This window comes from Geotrypetes seraphini, chromosome 16 (genome assembly GCF_902459505.1).
Source record: "Geotrypetes seraphini chromosome 16, aGeoSer1.1, whole genome shotgun sequence".
Classification (NCBI taxonomy): Eukaryota; Metazoa; Chordata; class Amphibia; order Gymnophiona; family Dermophiidae; genus Geotrypetes; species Geotrypetes seraphini.
In genome coordinates, this window is record NC_047099.1 from 18,147,769 (window position 1) to 18,167,586 (window position 19,818).

The window sequence follows — 19,818 nt, forward strand, 5'->3', positions numbered from 1 at the left end:
GCACTCCGGCCCCGTCTCTTCGGCATCGCGGTAAGTAAAAACCGCTAGGAAAATTCAAACGAATACGATCCTGGGACACGCAGCTCAGCGCGTCCTGCTCTCAGATCGCCATCTTGGATCTGTCCAGACAACCTCCCCAAATTAATTTGTTATTAGAAAACCATGTTGCCCTGTCCTATGATACAATTTTATTTGGCACTTCAATGAGATATAAAAGTCAAATTTAAAGATCCAATAATAAATTATTATTAATATTAACAGGAGTTGCCATTCAGCACATAACTAGGAATTGGAAAGACTATACAAGTCTGAATTTTACGTTTTGGTGGAATACAGTGTGTTATATATATATAGAATGGAAAAAGCTATAGCATTACAAAATGGGAACTATAATAATTTAAAAAAGATATGGGGGCCATTAATGGAATATTCAAATGATTTGGCCCCTTTACAAGACTGATTGAATATATAATGAAAAAGATAGAATATGATAATGAATGAAATATAGAAATGGGAGGGGATGGGGTGGGATATTTCACTAATTAATAAGATGTATGGTTAAGAATGAAAAAGTGATTGTGTATAATATATTGTATAAAATTGTAAACTTGTTGATTGATGTAAAAATGAATAAAGAAGTTTAAAAAAAAAAACAACAACATTTACCAGAGCTCACTTATCTATTGGTTCTGGCCTGGTGTACCCAATGATACTGCAGTCAGTGTGGATATTCAGTGGCACCACCCATTTAAATGTTTCTCAATGTCTCTTACAAATCTGCAGTTTGGGATTTATGCTGGCAGGATCCCCTCGTTTTAATATCTACTCAATTATTAGTAACATACCAGTCAATATTCAGCTGGCAGAGGTCAACTCCCCAAAGGATGCCCTTGCCCTCTCCCATTCCCTCCCCTCCCATGTTGGCCCCCCACCCCCTCATTGACTCCTCATGCCTAGGTATACTTTTTGGATCTACCTGTGTAGCTGGTGGTCCTGTGGGGGGTTTGGGGGGCAGGAACCCATGTCCACTTGCAACTGCTTTACAAAATAGCTGCCATGTCCTCTCATGGTACTACAGGATGTATATTCTTGCAGATGAGGTGCAATACCATAAATTCTCTGCAATAGCATAAATACTTCCAGGTACAGTAAGTATTTCCTTGAATTAGCAAATGTTTGAATCTAATGAATATTAATTCCAATTGTCAAGTTCCAACCATTAACCTGGATACAATATCCTAATCATTTATTTCCATTTATAGCTCAACCAATACATTAAGAAGGTTCATTTCAAAACACCTGATGGACAAGATGTTTCCTTTAATGACAAAGGGAATGTGCCAACTTACTATGACATTGCAAACTTGATCCTGCTCCCGGATGGTTCCTTTCGCAGTGTTAAAATTGGAAGCTTCAATCAATCAGCTCCAGAGGGCCAGCAGCTCTTTGTCAACCAAAGTGACATCTTGTGGAACCCACACTTTAATCTGGTATGGAAATATCTATTCAAATATTTTCTTAGCTCGCATTATGCAATATATCCTATATAAACAGCCAAGAGTTGGAGGAGAATGGGAAACTATCCTTCATGAATGATAGGATGAAAGTGGATGAAAGATTTCTGATAGGTATATGATAGTGATGGGTGTGCCTCACGGATCAACATTGTCTGCCCTAGTTTTCATCTTATATATGGCATCATTGGGGTCTGTATTTGAAAAACTACATGTTAGTTATTGATTGATGTATAGTATACCACATTAGAAGATGAACATGTGAAGGATCCCCTTATGTTAAATGTTTTTCCCATTTGAGTGACTGTGGGATCCTTTGAGATGTGCTCTCAAAGTTTGCAGATTGTCACACTGCAATGATCCTTCACATGTTCCTCTTCTAATGCAAAGAGGGCTGTTACAATGGTGAAACAGGCCAGATGATCTAGGCTAGGATCAACTTACATAGATATCATATTAAAAATTGCAATACCAACCAGGATGTCACCTTTGTTAGACAACACTTTGGAAAAATTGACCACTGCATCAATGATTTTATGGTGAGAATACTAAAAGGAAACTTTAAGACAATAAGAACATAAGCAATGCCTCCGCTGGGTCAGACCTGAGGTCCATCATGCCCAGCAGTCCGCTCGTTTGGCAGCCCAACAGGTTCAGGACCTGTACAGTAATCCTCTATCTATACCCCCCTATCACCTTTTCCAGCAGGAAATTGTCCAATCCTTTCTTGAACCCCAGTACCGTACGCTGTCCTATTACGCCCTCTCTAAGTGCATTCCAGGTGTCCACCACATGTTGGGTAAAGAAGAACTTCCTAGCATTCATTTTGAATCTGTCCCCTTTCAACTTTTCCGAATGCGCTCATGTTCTTTTATTTTTTGAAAGTTTGAAGAAACTGTCCCTCTCTACTCTCTCTATGCCCTTCATGATCTTGTAAGTCTCTATCATATCCCCTCTAAGTCTCCTCTTCTCCAGGGAAAAGAGACCCAGTTTCTCAAATCTCTCTGCGTATGAAAGGTTATCCATCCCTTTTATCAGATGTGTCGCTCTCCTCTGAACCCTCTTGAGTAACGCCATATCCTTCTACGGCGACCAGTACTGGATGCAGTACTCCAGATGCAGACTGAAGACCCTAGGCCTTCACAGACAGACCACTTGACTCCCTTTATGCTGATTCAAACATTATAAGTTTAATAATCAAATAGCAATAGCTTACAGGAACAAATCACACAGCATACAGAGTGATAGAGCATACACCAGGCTGGCCAGACTGGGAGAACTTCCAAACAGTTCTGAAGTTCTGGTCCCGGGAGCACTCTTTTATAGGACTCTTGACAGTTCTGGCCCACCTTGATACATGTTACATTTTACATTTTCATTGGTTAATCATATTTATTATCTCATTTATTAATCTAATGATTGGTTAGTATAATGAGTGATACTGTGTGACCACACACCTTATGATCTAATTCTCCCCTGTGTCACAATAAATGTTCTGTTAATATACTAAGCCCCCCTTCTGAGCACCTAGCGTAATGGTTTTTAGCTCTGAGATTAGTTTTTACTTCCTTACATCCCTTGCTCTTACGCTGCACAGTGTAGTTTCTTGGTGAGTTTCTTACATCAATCTCAGTGTCTTCCTTTCCAGCTGTGTTTTGTGGTTGACCTTTCTTGCAAGAAAGCAGAAGTGTCTTTCAGAGCTGACAGTTTTGTTAGTCAGAGTCCATTTTTACTTTTTCCTCATCCATTTTAGCCTCTAGCTGTATTGGCCTGTTTCTCTTAAATGGGGCAAATTCCTTGAGCCTAAATCAACTAACATCTTAGTTCACTCGCTGATTTTAACTAGAATGGACTACTGTAATTCTCTACTCCTTAACATCTCCTTAAAAGAAAAAAGAAGACTCCAAATTATTCAGAATACAGCTATAAAACTAATCCGTAACGCCAAAAAATATGATCATGTTACGCCACTCTTGATTGAATCACACTGGCTTCCCGTTAGCCATCGCATCTTCTTTAAGGTCATATTCTTAACATTTAAAACTCTAATCTATAAAGAACCTCAATTTATAGCCAGTATGTTAATACCCCATAACTCCACGTGACCTCTTAGATCTTCCTCCCAGAATCTTTTAAATATACCATCCCTGAAAATAATCGGTACAAGAAGATCCGATATGTTTTCAGTAATGGGCCCTCTGGATACAAAATTAACTAGAATAAATCTGAAGTTCTTCCAATTAATGTTCATTGTACCAAATGACTATTTGATTCATATTCATTTATATGGAAAGATGAAGGTTTAAAATATTTAGGAATTATTATCAAAAATACAATTGAAGAGACAGTCAAAGAAAATGAAAAGCTTTTATTAAGAAAAATAACAGAAATGTGCGAGCAATGGAATCCTTTACATCTCTCTTGGTGGGGAAGAGTCCAAACAATTAAAATGATGATATTGCCTGTGGTTTGTTATCAAATGATTATGATACCAATATTTTTTCAGGGGTCATTTTATAAAAAATTAAACAATCTTCTTACAAAATTTGTTTGGTTTGGGAAAAGACCCAGAATTGCTTTAGTATCATTACAAAGACCAATTGTGGAGGGAGGGGTAAATTTTCCAAATTTTTATAAGTACCATCAAGACATGTATGTATTGGATCCTCCCAGATCTCATGGAGAATGTACCAGATTGGTTATATTTAGAATGGCGGCTCCTGTTCCCATTACATTTAGAACATTTACTTAGTATAACAATGCCTAGAAGATACAAAGATAACAGAATTTTACTAGATACTTGGAAGACATTAAGATATATTAGTAATCTATCACCAGACCCAATTGCTAAATCACTAAATCATTCTATTTGGGTAAACTCCAGGATCAAGATTGGCGGATTTAAGATCGTCTGGAAACAATGGATAATTGCAGGTATACGGACATTGAATGATGTCATTTCAGAAGGATCACTGCTTAGTTTTTCACAATTGCAAAATAACTTTGGCTTAAATAAAACACAATATTTTAAATGGATGCAATTGAAGCAGGCCATTCAGGCAGGGTTCCCTGAATGGAAAGATCTTAATACTCAATATAGTCTGCAGGTTCTATGTTTCCAGGCGGATTTTTTGGGTCACCAAGCCGCAAAATGGTATAAATTGTTATATGGATTTTTAAATAAAAAAAAGAAAACTGGACTTAGGGATATTTGGAGTATTGAGATTGGACAGACAATTTCTGCATCTCAATGGCCACGATTTTGGTCCTGGAGATTAAGGTCTACAAGGTCAGCATCTATGAATCAAACATGGATGTTTTTGTTACATAGAGTGTTATGGACCCCTACGCGCCTGCAAAAGATAGATAGTACTAGATCCAATAGATGCTGGCATTGTAGAATAGAAGTAGGGATGTTAGATCATTTAATTTTTTTCTGTCCCTGTGTAAATGCCTTTTGGAATTTAATTTGGCCCCAAATTAATAAGTTACTAGAAAATCATGTAGGACTCTCATATGATACCATATTATTTGGTACTGCAATGAGAACTCAGAGTCCGATTTCAGCAAATAATAACAAACTACTATTAATATTGACAGGGGTCGCCATGCAACAAATTACTCAAAATTGGAAGGATTATACCAAATTAAATTATACATTCTGGTGGAACTCTGTCTGTCATATATACAAAATGGAAAAAGTGTTAGTGTTACAACAAGGGAATCTTCACAATTTTAAGAAAATTTGGGAACCATTGACTAATTATTCTAATGATCAGATTTCTTAGCACATTGGCAGTAGGTATATAGGGATGGGTTGGGATTTGTATATTTTTTGGAAATAGGAATTGGGAAAAAGGGGAGGGATTTATCATTTATGATATGATGTATTGATTGTAGTTACAAATGTCATGTAATAATGAATTATATTATGTATGTTTAACTTGTCTGTACTGTGTATATCGTTTAATTTGTTTCCAACTATACCTGGGTAATATTACTAACAGGATAGGTACAGCATTAAAGGATGAAATATAAAAGAAACCAAAAACTTGACTCCTTTCATTTAAATAGCCTAAGGTCTAATATTATATCTGGCTGTCTAAGGGAATTAGAGTCAAAGAAAATCAACCCCAAGTAAAAGGATGGACATATTAACACGTGGAAGGGCATAATCAAAAAAAGCGTCTAAGTCCCCTTTTGGCCTAAGTCCTTAAACGTTCAATGCAGAAGCAGGGAAAGTGTCCATAACCAAAACAAATGTCCTTGTTTTAATTATGGCCTTCCTCTGCCTAAACACACAATCTCCACTATGTCTAAAAGTACACCCACACGACGACTACACTTTTTTGCCATAATGAAACAAAAAAACGCCTAAGCCCCAAATGTCCAACAGAAGGGCTTTTAGGCGAAGGAGGAGCCAGTCCTTCGCCTAAAAGCTGGATTCTGTAACCGGTGTCTGTCAAAAACAATACCAGGTTCAGAACTCCCCCCCACACACACACACACACACAACGATCCAGGCAGGAGGGTGCCCAAGCCCTCCTGCCATGTCAAACCGCAACCCCCCCCCCGACAACATCGAGGCAAGAGGGAGCCCAAGCCCTCTTGTCCCGGTGATCGTGCCCCCCTGGCGACCCCCCCCCCTCCGATACAACGGGCCAGGAGAGAGCCCAAGCTCTCCTGGCCCGCGGCGACCCCCGACTCATTCGGGCCAGGAGGAAGCCCAAGCCCTCCTGGCCCCGGTGACCACCCCCCCGTGACTCGTTCGGGCCAGGAGGGAGTCCAAGCCCTCCTGGCCCCGGTGACCACCTCCCCGTGATTTGATCGGGCCAGGAGGGAGCTCAAGCCCTCCTGGCCCCGGCGAACCCCTACCTCCACCCCGCACTACATTACAAAGCAACCCCCTCCCCCAATGACTGCCCCCCCAAGAAACCCCAATCGCCCCCCCCAGCCACCTGCGACCCCCCCGGCCGACCCCACGACCCTCCCACCCCACCCCCCTTCCCCGTACCTTTTTTCAAGTTTGCCAGACAGACGAGTGAAAAACCTGCCTGTCCGGCAGGCAGCCAACGGTAGAATGGGGCCGGATTGGCCCAGCCATCCAAAGCCCCGCTCACAGGTGGGGCCTAAGGTGCCTGGGCCAATCAGAATAGGCCTGGGAGCCTTAGGCCCCTCCTGTGGGCGGGGCCTTAGGCACATTACACTATTTAGTTGCTAAATGCCTGACCTTGTTCACAGCTTCTTATAGGACACCATCCAGTTGCTAAGTGCTTTCATTGTTAAGGGATGAGCGTAATATTTAAGCCCTCTCCTTTACCTTTATACTAGTTCCATCCCGGTATGCTGTCTGGTCCTCTCACTACCTAGTTCTCTAGATCCTCTTCTTGTTTAGATACCAAGTTGCCTAGCTCTTTCCCCGATCTAACTTCCCCCCCCAAAAAAAACCCAAACATATATATATATCCCAAAAGCTCATCAAGGGCTAACTTTCCCCCCCCAAAATAATAATAATAAAAAAAAATATATATATATATATATATATATGTATTGTGACCAGCCAGATATTCTACCTGCTCAGGTTCCAGTTAGGACAGAGAAAAAAGTGGAAGAAAAGAAATCCTGGAGAGGAATTGGGAAGGGACAAGTAGTTACTGAACATAATAATAGCACTGTCCACCGGGGGAGCCCAGGAGGCCCTTGGAACACTGCCAGGGCTGACAAAGCAGGGCGTTACCCCAAGGTACTTAAACCTGTGTGTAAGAACAGAGAGGGAAGCCAGCTAGGGAGGAGGTTTAATCCTTTCCTCCCTAAAGAATCCTCTCAGACAAGCAGGAGCAATGGCCCCGTTCCAATGGAGGTGCTAGAGGAAGGTCAGGTTGAAGATCCTGTGTTCCCTGGAGAGTTACCTATGGAATTGGAGGAAGGTTGGTCAGAATTTGCTCCTCAAGTCACTGAAGCAATGCAGGTGGACTTTGCCTCCATTTCCAAACAGTGAGTGTGATTTTGAATGCTGGACTGTTTTGAGAATGTTTTTCTTTTTTGCTTTTGCTATTTTTCTTTTCACAAGCTGGGGAGTGATTAATGGGGAGAGGTTTTGCTGTTATCCTGGGTGGGAACTGTGAGAATCAAACTAATGATTGTTTGTGTGCAAAACCTATCACTCCCTCGTTTTCCTGGCGATATAAGGAACTAGCCAGAGGCTTGTAGAGACTGTGACACTTCTGGGAAGTGGAGATAAATACCTAAGACTGTATTGTTGGGTTTTTTTTTTGTTTTGTGATTTTGAAAATTGACTGCTTTTGTAGCAGCCAGTGTTTGGTTTGAGTTGGACTACAAACGCTGAGCACAGCTGAAGTGGCCTCAGTTCTGGAGGCAAGGCAAAGACTGGTTTGTATGCTGGCTTTGTACTATGTGAGTTGTTTCTCATTGTTGATGCAGCTGTTTGAACATTCTGACCAATGTAGCAGTCGTCTAGAGAAAACTACTTACCTGAATTCAGGAAGAATAAATATGACTATGTTTTTTGAAGAAATAGATGATAATGACTTTGTGTTGTTTTTGATTCCATCTTGGAATCCAGTCCTGCAGGGTGGCTCCTTTCCGGGCCACACGTCTGGGTGCTATTGGTGAAAGGTTCCATTGTAATAGTTATACAGGATTGTTCTGCATTACAGTGGGCCACAGTATTCACAACCCTAAAGCTCACCAAAGGCTCACCAACCTCTCACCATGAAGCCACCCTCATGGTTCTTTCTCCTCCTACTCTGCTTTTCCCTCAACACCACCTTCTGCATAATACCTCCTTCTCCTGATCTTCTCAATTCTGCGAATACCAATAATATCTGCCCTGGCCTCAAAATTCCCATGCTGACTCGCACCATACCACAACCTCCCCCCAAAAAACCCCGAAGAATCAACCATGCTTCTTTAAAGTTTGTTTCCCCTGCTAAACTCCCCAACCTTGCCTCTGACTCACTCACCCCAGTCCCAACACTTTACTGCAATGCAAGATCCGCTTGCAATAAGATTCAAATTCTGAAGGACCTACTCGAGGATTCTGACCCTGGTTTCCTATGCATCACGGAATCATGGATTAAAAAAGATGACCTATTTACATAAAAAGAACTCTGCTCCCATGGCTACCAAGGTCTCTTCTCACCCAGATCTAACTGTAAAGGAGGTGGCCTGGCAATTCTCTACAAATCCTTTTTCGATATTCAGCTCCTCGAAAGGGGTAGCCACACCTCATTAGAATACATGCTTGCTTCTGTCAACGATGAAATTCACCCTCACCCACTGGGCATCCTGATCCTATACTGCCCACCTACCCCTTGGAACAATTCCTCCGAACTCGTCCTTGAGACTATAACAAACGCCTTCCTCAAGTTCCAAAGGTTACTGATCATTGGAGACATCAATCTCCACCTAGACGACATCACCAGCAAGGATATAATTGAAGTTATTAGCTTCCTCACTTCCCTTGGCCTCCCCCCCCCGCACCATCCCCAACCCACGGAAAGGGGCACACACTAGACCTCATTAGCTTCCTCGATCTTACCGCTCACAAGACGTCAGTTGACGACACTCGCTGGGAACATGTCCCCTGGTCTGACCACTTCCTAGGGGCTTTCTGTCTTCCTATCTTTATGTCGCACCTTGGGGATCCACCCCGCACTTCCAACCCCATTACCTTCCGCAAAAAAAAATCACAAGCGATGTGTTCTGGTCTAAATTTCTCAATCTATTCTCCTCTGCCCCTAAGCCTGCAGATTCAGGTACTAACTGGCATAACTGGATCGCTCTCTCCGAATCCACCTATCTTTCCCTCGCCCCTCTTTCCACTAAATCCATCTCCTATCCCCGCAAGGCCCCTTGGTACCTCCCATATCACAGAGAGCTAAAACAGAAATGTCGAGCTCAGGAGCGCATATGGAAAAAATCAAAATGTCCCATAGATAGACAGTCCTGGAGAGTCAATATCAAGCTGTACAATACAGCGCTAAAAAAAGCAAGAAAGAACTTCTATGGTGACAAAATCTCCAGGTCCAACAATCAGAGCAGTGCACTATTTAACATCTGGCGCTCCCTAACCTCCAAAAGAGACCCCACCGAGCTCCCCTCCTCTCCCTCAGCCAATGTTCTAGCAAAATTCTTCAACAATAAGGTTTCTACCTTGAGATGCTCCTTCCCTCCTTCAGTCTCCTACAACTCCCTGGTGCCCACCGACTCCACTCCCACCCTAATGGTCTCCAACCCTATCCCAGCTGACAGATCCTGGACCACCTTTGAGCGCGTATCTGAATCCATGGTCCTCAATCTCTGCCTCAAACTGAAACCCTGTAACTGCTCCTTGGACCCATTCCCCTCCTATCTATATGAGAACATTCCCGCACAGGCTATCTCTTCTATCACCAATCTCATAAAGTCCGCCCTTCAGTCGGGCCATTTCTCCCCAGAAATGGGTCATATTGCCTTGACCCCACTACTGAAAAAATCTGACCTTGACCCTACCATACCATCCAGCTATCGTCCAATTGCAAATATCCCTCTCCTAACCAAGATGCTAGAGTCCATCATTTCTACCCAACTCTAATCATACTTAGAGAGATTCTCTATTCTTCTATCCTATCAATATGGCTTTCGTCCTAACTTCAGCATCGAATCCCTACTGTCTTCCCTGATTTCAAGGGTCCAACAACTTCACTCTCGAAACAAGTTCGCCGTCCTCCTACAATTTGACCTCTCCGCTGCTTTCAACGTTGTCCACCATGATATTCTTGTTTACCAACTCTCTGAGATAGGCATCAACTCCACAGTCCTAGATTGGTTCTCTAAATTCCTCCGCTCTCGTTCTTACATTGTTAACATGAATGGCACCTCATCCTCCCCCTGTAAACCGAATTGTGGAGTTCCGCAAGGCTCGCCACTATCTCCTATCCTTTTCAACATCTATATGTCCTCCCTAAAACTCCTCCACCTATCCCCCCTTGAAACAATTTACACTTATGCCGACGACATCCTCGTCCTCCTCGAGACCGATTCGAACCTCACCAACCTGTCCAAGAACATATCCTCTTGTATAATGAACCTACAATCCTGGGCCCACACTGTGCAAATGAAATTGAATGAGTCCAAAACAAGACTTCTTTGGCTCGGCCCAAAACTAGACCACCTACCCACCTCCATCCCATTACCCTCTGGCTCCTCTCTGCAACTTGAGTTCTCGAGCAATGTCTTGTGCGTCATCATTGATTCCGCATTGTCCTTCAATGACCACCTCCAATCCTTGGTAAAAAAATGCTTTTTCAGCCTTCACATGCTGAGGAAAGTTAGATCCTGCTTCCTTTCCAGATTGGACTATTGCAACTCTATCTACTTAAGCCTGACTAAGAAAAACCTCCACAGGCTCCAGCGGATTCAGAATGCAGCGGCCAAGCTCATCTTCGCTAAAAGTAAATTTGACTATGTCTCCCCGCTCCTGGCCAAGCTTCACTGGCTTCCGATAATCGCCAGGGTCCACTATTAATACGCCTCTTTAGCTTTCAAAATCCTACACGTTATCTTCCCTCCCTTTATCCCTCTTTCTTGGAATTCCTCATACCCTAATACCACCAGATCCTCCCACAAATTAAAACTACCCTTCCCCTCGCTAAAAGGCATTTCCCACACAGGAAAGCTAGGGACCTCCCTCCACTTCAAAATCACTGAGCTCTGGAACAACCTTACCTCCCCTCTTCGGAACCTGAGCGCTCTCCAAGTTTTCCGCAAACATCTGAAAACCTGGCTTTTCTCAAAAAATGTAAGCCTCTCTCCCACTTAGGAATCAAGAAAACTCTTATATCTAGCATCCCAAGTCCTCTAATATTCTTCACACTTCTACCTCTAACCCTCTGTTGTAGTTCTTTCCTATTTCATCTACTGTAAACCGCGCCGAGCTCTACGAACGTGGAGATGATGCGGTATACAAACCTAAGGATTAGATTAGATTAGATTACAAAATGAGCTGGTTAGTGATGATCGTAGGGATCATCAGGGGGAAATTCCCCTGTTGGGTCCTGAGGTAAAAGAATTACCAGGCTGGGGCAGGGGGCCACCTCCTTTGTAGGTCAGAGATCGATACTCATAGGCGTGATGACCCGTTCTGTTGCAAGTACAGCATCGCCTGCGAGACTTGTCTATAGGAGGAGGGGTCCCACGGGCCCTTCCTGGTCTGCCACGGGTCCTCACAGCGGAACCATGGGCATTACGTGGCCAAGGGGCATTACTATGGGGATATATATTTTGTGCCAGTTGTACAGCTTCCTTTAGGGCAAGCTGCACTGCTTGTTTCATTTGAGAAACAGCATAGGAAGTTTATCTGTAGGAGAGGGAGCAAGGGGATTGGTATAACCTTGGATCTGTACAGCCAGGGCTTCTTCTGCAACTGGAACAGCTGTTTGTGTTCCGTAGATTCAGCATCATCTAAGAACTGAGAATAATATATGATGTGAGACACAATTTCAGACCATGGCTTGCCAGCCATACCCACAACCGTGTCAAGGTTGGTTTAGATGTCTTTAGGCATCGTATGTCTGAGGGTCTGGAAAGCGAGACCTTTAATCCCCTCCTTAGAGCAAGGGTCTCCAATTTGCATTTCCCAATTCTCTTCAAATTCACGAATGAAGGAGTATATGTCAGAGCCGACCTTATATTTGAGAGAGGTGAGCCTAGACATATCCTTTTCATCGGGATATCGCACCCGAAAGGCTTTCCAGACAGAAGACCGGTAATTATTAAAACGGTCCCCGTCCAAACTCTTAACATCAATATTATAATTGGCAATGCCGGCAGTGGCAAAAATGTCGGTTGTAACTTTACCGACACAATCAACAAGCGCTAATTCCCACTGGGAGGTAATCTGTTCAAATTTGGCGATCCAAGGGGATGCTCCGGCCAAAAGGGGAGGGAGCTGAGCTTTGACAGAAAGTTTATCAGCAAAGCTCCAAGGAGCATAATTAGTTTTAATGGTTCCGGAATTAGTCTGCTTAATGAGCAGGGGAGCCTGGAAGGTGGGGGAGTTTGGAATAGGTTGAAAGCTAGGATAGGATACATGTAGGAGTGCGACAAAGGCAACATAGTAAGAACAATGTTCCTAGAGCTCAGGATAATGAATACGGCTATCTACGCAGGGATCCTTCCTAAGCTATCAATTAAGATATACTATCCTATATAATAAAACGCTAGCCGCACATGCGCACTCCTATCAGCGTGCTTCCGTGATCAGTAGGTCTGTTGCCGCAGGAGTACGCATGCGCGTTTATTACCTCATAACAGCCTCCCTGCTCTCCACCTAGCGCTGCTTTCAAAGGGCCCGGAAAAGGTCGGAGAAGGCGGCGATCGTGAGAGGAGTCGCCGAAGCGTTAAACTGGTTGGGGCTCGGCCTATTCGGTCCATGCAGACTCCTCTCTCGTGGTCTTGCCGGCAGCCAGGAGGGAAGACGCAGACCAGCATGAAGCTCCGACTCGGCGCACCTTTGTCGGTGCGCGCTTTTGACCTGTCACCAGCTCCGACACCAGCAGCAGCGCCACTGCCCACCCGCCGCGCCGCCTCCGTCACCTCGCACGGCAGCTCCAGCAGTCCCCGGTGATCCGTGTAGCCGCCCACCTCGCACATTCCGTCCGTGGACGGCTCGGTTATCTGCCCCCAGTGGCTCAGCATCGACCGACAATGCCAGGAGGGCAGCGCCGCGTTCAGGAGCTGCCTTAGGGCACACGGCAGCTTCGCACCCGGGAGTCTGCCGGGCCGGAGCAACATCGGCCAGGTCAGAGCTGCTGGGTGGTTTCGGGGGCCGCTCAGAGGTCTGGACGCTCATCCTCGGCTTTGATGAACATGAGCCTGCCTAATCCATGGAGAGAAAGGGAAGGTAATACCCTTGGCATTCAAAAAATAGGACAGCATGATCTGATGTTGACCCGTTTTTCACAGGGCATTGATGGGCCTCTCTAAATCTGACCTTTAATATTACCTGCAGTTCCCCCACACATGCTATTGAAAAGTATGTTACTCTTAGCAGAGCTGGTTTTTACAGGAGAAATCTGCTTAAATTTATTGAGCCGATGCAACACTTTTGTTTTGTATGAAACCTACGTGGTTTTGGGTTTTTTTTTTTTTCTCATAGCCCCTAAGGCATATTGGTAAACCTGGCTAGCTGCTTAAATCTGACAGCCTATTTTATATCAAGGGGGTGAAGAGTAATGCATTTTACCTATTTTAAAGCAAAGTATAACAAAAAATTGTGTCCCTCCTTTTCCTATTGTCACAAACACTCCTCAGAGCACAGCTATCCAGTGACAAACCCTGCAATTCTGGCATGTCCCCTTTAACCAGGGGTATCTTCAGGACTTTTTCGGTAGGCACTAGGCGACTGCCTAGGCTTGGGAGAAAAAGGGTAAGTAGGGGTTTTCAAAACACCATCAGTCAAACCACGTTCTTCAAGCAAGAATAAGATGTTTATTGCTTCCTCCGCCGGTTCCCCGGGACCGGTTATTCTCTCCACAACAGTTGACCCACCAGTTGTGTTTCGCTGGGATGGTTGTAAAAGGCAATCTAGAACTGGGCCCTCACAGTATCACCACTGATTGGATAATACCAATCAGACAGATAGTGGGAGGGAGGGAGACAGAAAGAAAAGAAGGAGACAGGGGCAAGGAGAGAGACAGAAAGAAAGAAAGACAGCGGCAGAAAGAGAAAGAAATACAGAAAGACAGACAAATATATATTCTAGCACCCGTTAATGACTAGTATACAATATTATACAATATACTATATACAAGGAAAGAATACTTACAATAGATGAACTGTGATCACAGAAGAATAGGTACCTTATTAGCGCTGTAGCATGCATGAGATGATTCTGAGCAAAAAAAGTTTTGGTGGATAATTAACAAAATAAGAGCAGTGCAGCCGTCCCGTTTACAGCTGACTCTGCCTCCTAAGGGTTATAGAATGGGTAAAATTTATACTTTGAAGTTCCCTAATCCACTCGTTGGTGCTGGGACGCAGCCGGGACGGCTGTGGTGTATTTATTTAGAAATGCTCTCTTTTATGGAGAAGAGAGACTGAGAAAGATAGCTTTGAAGACATATATTTCATGGGCGTTCAGTAGGGCATAAAGACTGCCCTCAAAAATATGCCTGAACACCAAGTATGCACCAGCCAGTACCAGGAGGAAAATTTAGGAAGAAAGAGATAAAAGAAGCCAGGCATCAGTTCCCCAACACTTATGATAATGAGGGTTCACCAAGATGCATGCTGACAAAAAATGGATATATATATGGGTAACAGTGAGAGGTCAGATTAGAGATTAGTTACCAAAGAGAGATATGTAAGTGACTGATTTCACATGGCACCAACGATGCGGATGCAGAGAAACATCAAATTGCAAGACTGTGGATTCATGGAAACAGCAAAATACAATATCACTATACAATGTAATATTAAAAAAATGGTTAACCTGTGGACAGAAAAAAAATGATAGTCAGACAAAAAGATATAAGATTCATACAATAAGGCCTTATTCCTGAGTCCTGTGGATTCAGGGATGTCCTATTGAAACAACCACAATGCCTCGTCCATTGGACGTGTGCCACGCACTACTAAGGCCCCTGCAGGCAGCTAGGCTGACCCGTACACATACGGCTGATATCCCTAACCGTTGATAACGTTTTTAACAATGTGCCAGTGGAGTAGCCGCTGACTCCGGTCTGGTCGTGCCTATAGGAGAGCTCCGTCGGCTCTAAGCTGGGCCTCCAGGCCTCTAGGCCTTCTAGGGTTAAGCAAAGGGATAACCCAAGCCCAAACAATCAGCCGGGTTGTTCAGAGTTGTGCACCTTTTTATCTCTTTTGCTCTGGGCCTTCGTGAGCCACTTACAGTAGACCTGGGCTCTGCGGCCCCACGGGAGATCACAGAGTCCGGCTACAGTAAGAGCTCAACCCTCGTCAGTAAGAAACTGACTTATGAGTGTCAGTAACAAACTGACTTCAAACATACCTTACTCTTTCTACCATCCTTCCTGGTCCCCGCCTCTGCAATAAAGAAATCAGGCCCACCGTTGACCCCATAGCTCGACGTAGCTCCTTCAATATCCCGCCTCTGGAAGGGAAACCCCAAGGTTAAAAGTATGAAGGAAAAGGAAAAAAACAAGTTAGATATACAGTTAGAGTAATTATATTGGTGCATAAATACTATAAAAACAGTTATTAGCAAAGAGTGTACAAACCAGAGAGTGGTCTAAAGGCTGCTATCTCCTCTATCAAGCGTCGTGGTCTACCACTGAAGACCCTAGGCCTTCACAGACAAACCACTCGACTCCCTTTATGCTGGTTCAAACATTATAAGTTTAATAATCAAATAGCAATAGCTTACAGGAACAAATCACACAGCATACAGAGTGATAGAGCATACACCAGGCAGGCCAGACTGGGAGAACTTCCAAACAGTTCTGAAGTTCTGGTCCCGGGAGCCCTCTTTTATAGGACTCTTGACAGTTCTGGCTCACCTTAATGCATGTTACATTTCATATTTTCATTGGTTAATCATATTTATTATCTCATTTATTAATCTAATGATTGGTTAGCATAATGAGTGATACTGTGTGACCACACCCCTTATGATCTAATTCTACCCTGTGTCCCAATAAATGTTCTGTTAATATACCAAGCTCCCCTTCCGAGCAGCTGGCCTAACGGTTTTTAGCTCTTTGATTAGTTTTTACTTCCTTGCATCCCTTGCTCTTACGCTGCACAGCGCAGTTTCTTGGTGAGTTTCTTACATCAATCTCAGTGTCTTCCTTTCCAGCTGTTTTGTGGTTGACCTTTCTTGCAAGAAAGTAGAAGTGTCTTTCAGAGCTGACAGTTTGTTAGTCAGAGTCCATTTTTACTTTTTCAGCATCCATTTTAGCCTCTAGCTCTATTGGCCTGTTTTTGCTTAAATGGGGGAAATTTCAGGGATCTTCACCTGGTCTCTTCTACCCTTCCTCAGGGCGCACCATCGCCCGATACAACGGCAGGATAACTTCTTTCATTCTGGTAGTAATACCCTTCTTGATTATACCTAGCATTCTATTCGCTCTCTTAGTGGCCGCTGCGCACTGTGCTGTCGGCTTCATTGTCATGTCCACCATTACCCCCAAGTCCGTTTCTTGGGTACTCTCATTCAATAAGATCCCTCCCATCGTATAGTTGTTCCTCGGGTTTCTGCTTCCCACATGTAATACTTTACAATCCAAAAATATAAGACCTTTGAAATTAAAAGGATGAAATATTTTGACACCTACCAGACAGGACTAAAGATCTGGGCTTTCCTTCCCACTACAAAGACATTTAACACTGCTTTGTCATTTCTGTCTCCTGTTTACCCATCCACCACTTCCTCTTCCTATGAATCCATCCCTGAAATGCTTTCATGTTTTCCTTATAATATACTCATATTGGTCAACATTTGCTTATTTCTGATCTGAAGAAGGGTTACCTTCGAATGCTCATCATAAAATACATTGAGTTAGTCCAATAAAAAGGTATTACCTTATTTCCTTTGGTTTTTTGTTTTATTACCTTGGCAAGTGGACCAACATGGCCACTACACCATTTCACTCAAGGTCTTATTAAAAATTCCTGGTTTTGTACCTATTTTGAATTTCTTTCATGAACTTCCCTGTCAGACCTCTATGAAAGGTGAATTCTAAAATGGAGGAGCTAAATTATTCATATACTAGTCTTTAAGCCCGTTACATTAACGGGTGCTAGAATATATGTCTGTCTGTCTTTCTTTCTTTCTGTCTCTCTCTCTCTCCCGCTGTCTCTCTCTCTCTCTCCTTGGCTCCCTTTTTCTGTCTGTCTCCCTCCCTCCTGCTGTCTGTCTGTCATTCTTTGCCTCCATTTCCCTGTGCAGCAGCATTTCCACCCCATTTCCCTGTGGAGCAGCAACAGCAACAGCATTTCCCTCCCCCCCCCTCCCGACTTCCCTGTGCAGCAGCAGCAGCAGCGGTATTTGCCTTCCCCTCCAGATCCCTGTGCAGCAGTTGCAGCATTTCCCCCACCCCTTCTCTTCTCTTACTACTGGCCTAATTTCCTCTGCCGCGTCCCTGATGACGTCATCAGGGACGCGGCAGAGGAAATTAGGCCATTAGGAGACCCGAAGCAGCATTGTGTGCCTGGGACGCTGCTGCTCCTGCCTGGTTTGTCAGCCTTGTAGCGGTGGGAGGGTCAATGGGGGGTTTCAGTTGTGCCGGGTAGGGTCGTCGGGAGGAGGGGGGTAAGTCGCGGCGTGTTAGTGTTTAGCCAGGTGTGGCTGGTGACAGGAGTCGCGGCGGCACCTTTAAACTAAAAAATACAATAGGGCAAGGAGCAGCAGGGAGCAGGTCAGACCGAAAAACAGAACCCTAAGCCGCGCATGCGCACTGCTACCTGCGGGTCGCTACAGCTCACGGAAAACGGATGCACGCAGAGGAAGTACGCAAGCGCGGCTTAGCGTTTTATTATATTAGATGTTTATCTGTAACCCGTGTAGCTGGTTTTAAGAAAGGTTTGAATAATTTCCTGGAGGAAAAGTCCATAGTCTGTTGAGAAAGACATGGGGGGAAGCCACTTCTTGCCCTGGATCGGTTGCATGGAATATTGCTGCTCCTTGGGTTTTGGCCAGGTACTGGTGACATGGATTGGCCACCATGAGAACGGGCTACTGGACCATTGGTCTGATCAGTAAGGCTATTCTTAAGATGGACCATTGGTCTGATCCAGTAAGGCTATTCTTAAGATCTTAGATGATATGCTGGTTATAAATGTAGTATCTAAAAAGAAAGTGGAATTGCTAGATGCATCCAATCTTAATCTGGATACTGTTAGAACATAAAGGGAATTTACCTGTGATGATTTATGTTTACAAACTAGATAACACATGATTAGTGTGTAAGTAAGTTAAAGTTCCTGTATAATAAGCACAATACCAGAGGATCTGCATTAAAGATAGTTTAGTTTTCACAGCAACCTGTGAACTGCATATATAATTTGCATATATTTGCTCGAGGAGAGAGTTGTAGATGAAAAGGCTTCTTTGGATTGGCTTAGGACCTTTTTGAGACTTGGGGAGCAGCAAGTGGAAGAGGCCTAGAAAAATTGTTAAGTCAGGCCAAGCACACCATACTTCATGGGTGTGTGAATCCTCTCACCCTAACATAAAAGTGCTCCTTGAGAAGAGACCTCTGGCTGGTTTTAGCTTCTTAGTTAGAAACTGAATTCTGAGGATTTTCTTAAGAGATCAGATTCCACAGTTAATCCTTGAGGGGAAAAATGCTGGTTTAGTGCCTAACTCTCAATAAACTTATATCTAGGAGGGAGGTTGTTGAAGATCTGCATTAAAGATAGTTTTCACAACAACCTATGAATTATTATCTACCTACCCACTCCTAGGCTCAAATTATTCTTATATTACTTCTAAATTACTCTTCACATTTCTCCAGCTGATCTTAACAAGGACAATCTGCAACATCTAACCCCTAAGCCCTCTTACCAGATCTGAAAGCTCATTCTTTTCCCCATACCTGAAGAGGTACTGAGAGGTTCTGCTCTGCTTAGAAAATAAAAAATACATCCATTGGAACATTTTGTCTGGTGGTATTCAAACTTGGTAAAGGTAAATTTGGGTTTTGGTAGGTTATATTTTTTTAGTTCTCTTTTTAGCTCTGTAAAATCAGTCAGGCAGTAGTGTAGCCTTTAGAATCTGTTAGAGAAGGAGGGAAGAGGACATTCTCATTCTGAGCTTTGATAGGTTTGGGAAGAAAAGCTCAATTGTAGGTTCGCTTCTAAAGACAGTTTAGATCTTAAAAGAACAATCTTTTAATAAAACCCTAACGCTCTCTATACTAGTCTAATATATTCCTAGTAGCTTAAAAAGGTTAATTAATTAGTTCAATAACAAGATGCAAACAGCTGTCCAACATCAAGATTGCTATCCAATCTTTTACATTCAGTGTCACATGTATGACTTTCTCCTGGTTGGCGAGAAGTTATATGTGTGTTCGCTGCAGAGAGCTCATAGTTCTCAGAGATTGAGTACATTCCCTTGAGGCTAAAGTATCAGACTTGGTGGAGCTGAGGGAGACAGAGAAGAACATAGAGGAGATCAACAGGGATGTTGTAGAGAAGTCCCACCTCCAGTCTGGTAGCCCCTGTGCTGCCTTGGAGGAGAGAGGTCTCCTAGAAGGAGAGCATCACCCTGGTAAAGTAGGAAATAATCCTGAAGCTAGGACCCGCCTATCAACGGATG

At 43.6% G+C, this 19,818-nt stretch overlaps 1 protein-coding gene across 1 annotated transcript in view; it reads left to right on the plus strand.

Annotated features, from left to right (window-relative positions):
• The window catches only part of LOC117349761 (vomeronasal type-2 receptor 26-like), a 52,189-nt gene that overhangs the window by 21,507 nt on the left and 10,864 nt on the right, over positions 1 to 19,818 (plus strand). The window contains exons 4-5 of the mRNA XM_033923352.1: positions 1,263 to 1,490; positions 14,330 to 14,355. Of these exons, the coding sequence (XP_033779243.1) occupies positions 1,263 to 1,490; positions 14,330 to 14,355 (254 nt within the window). The remainder of the gene's footprint in view (positions 1 to 1,262; positions 1,491 to 14,329; positions 14,356 to 19,818) is intronic.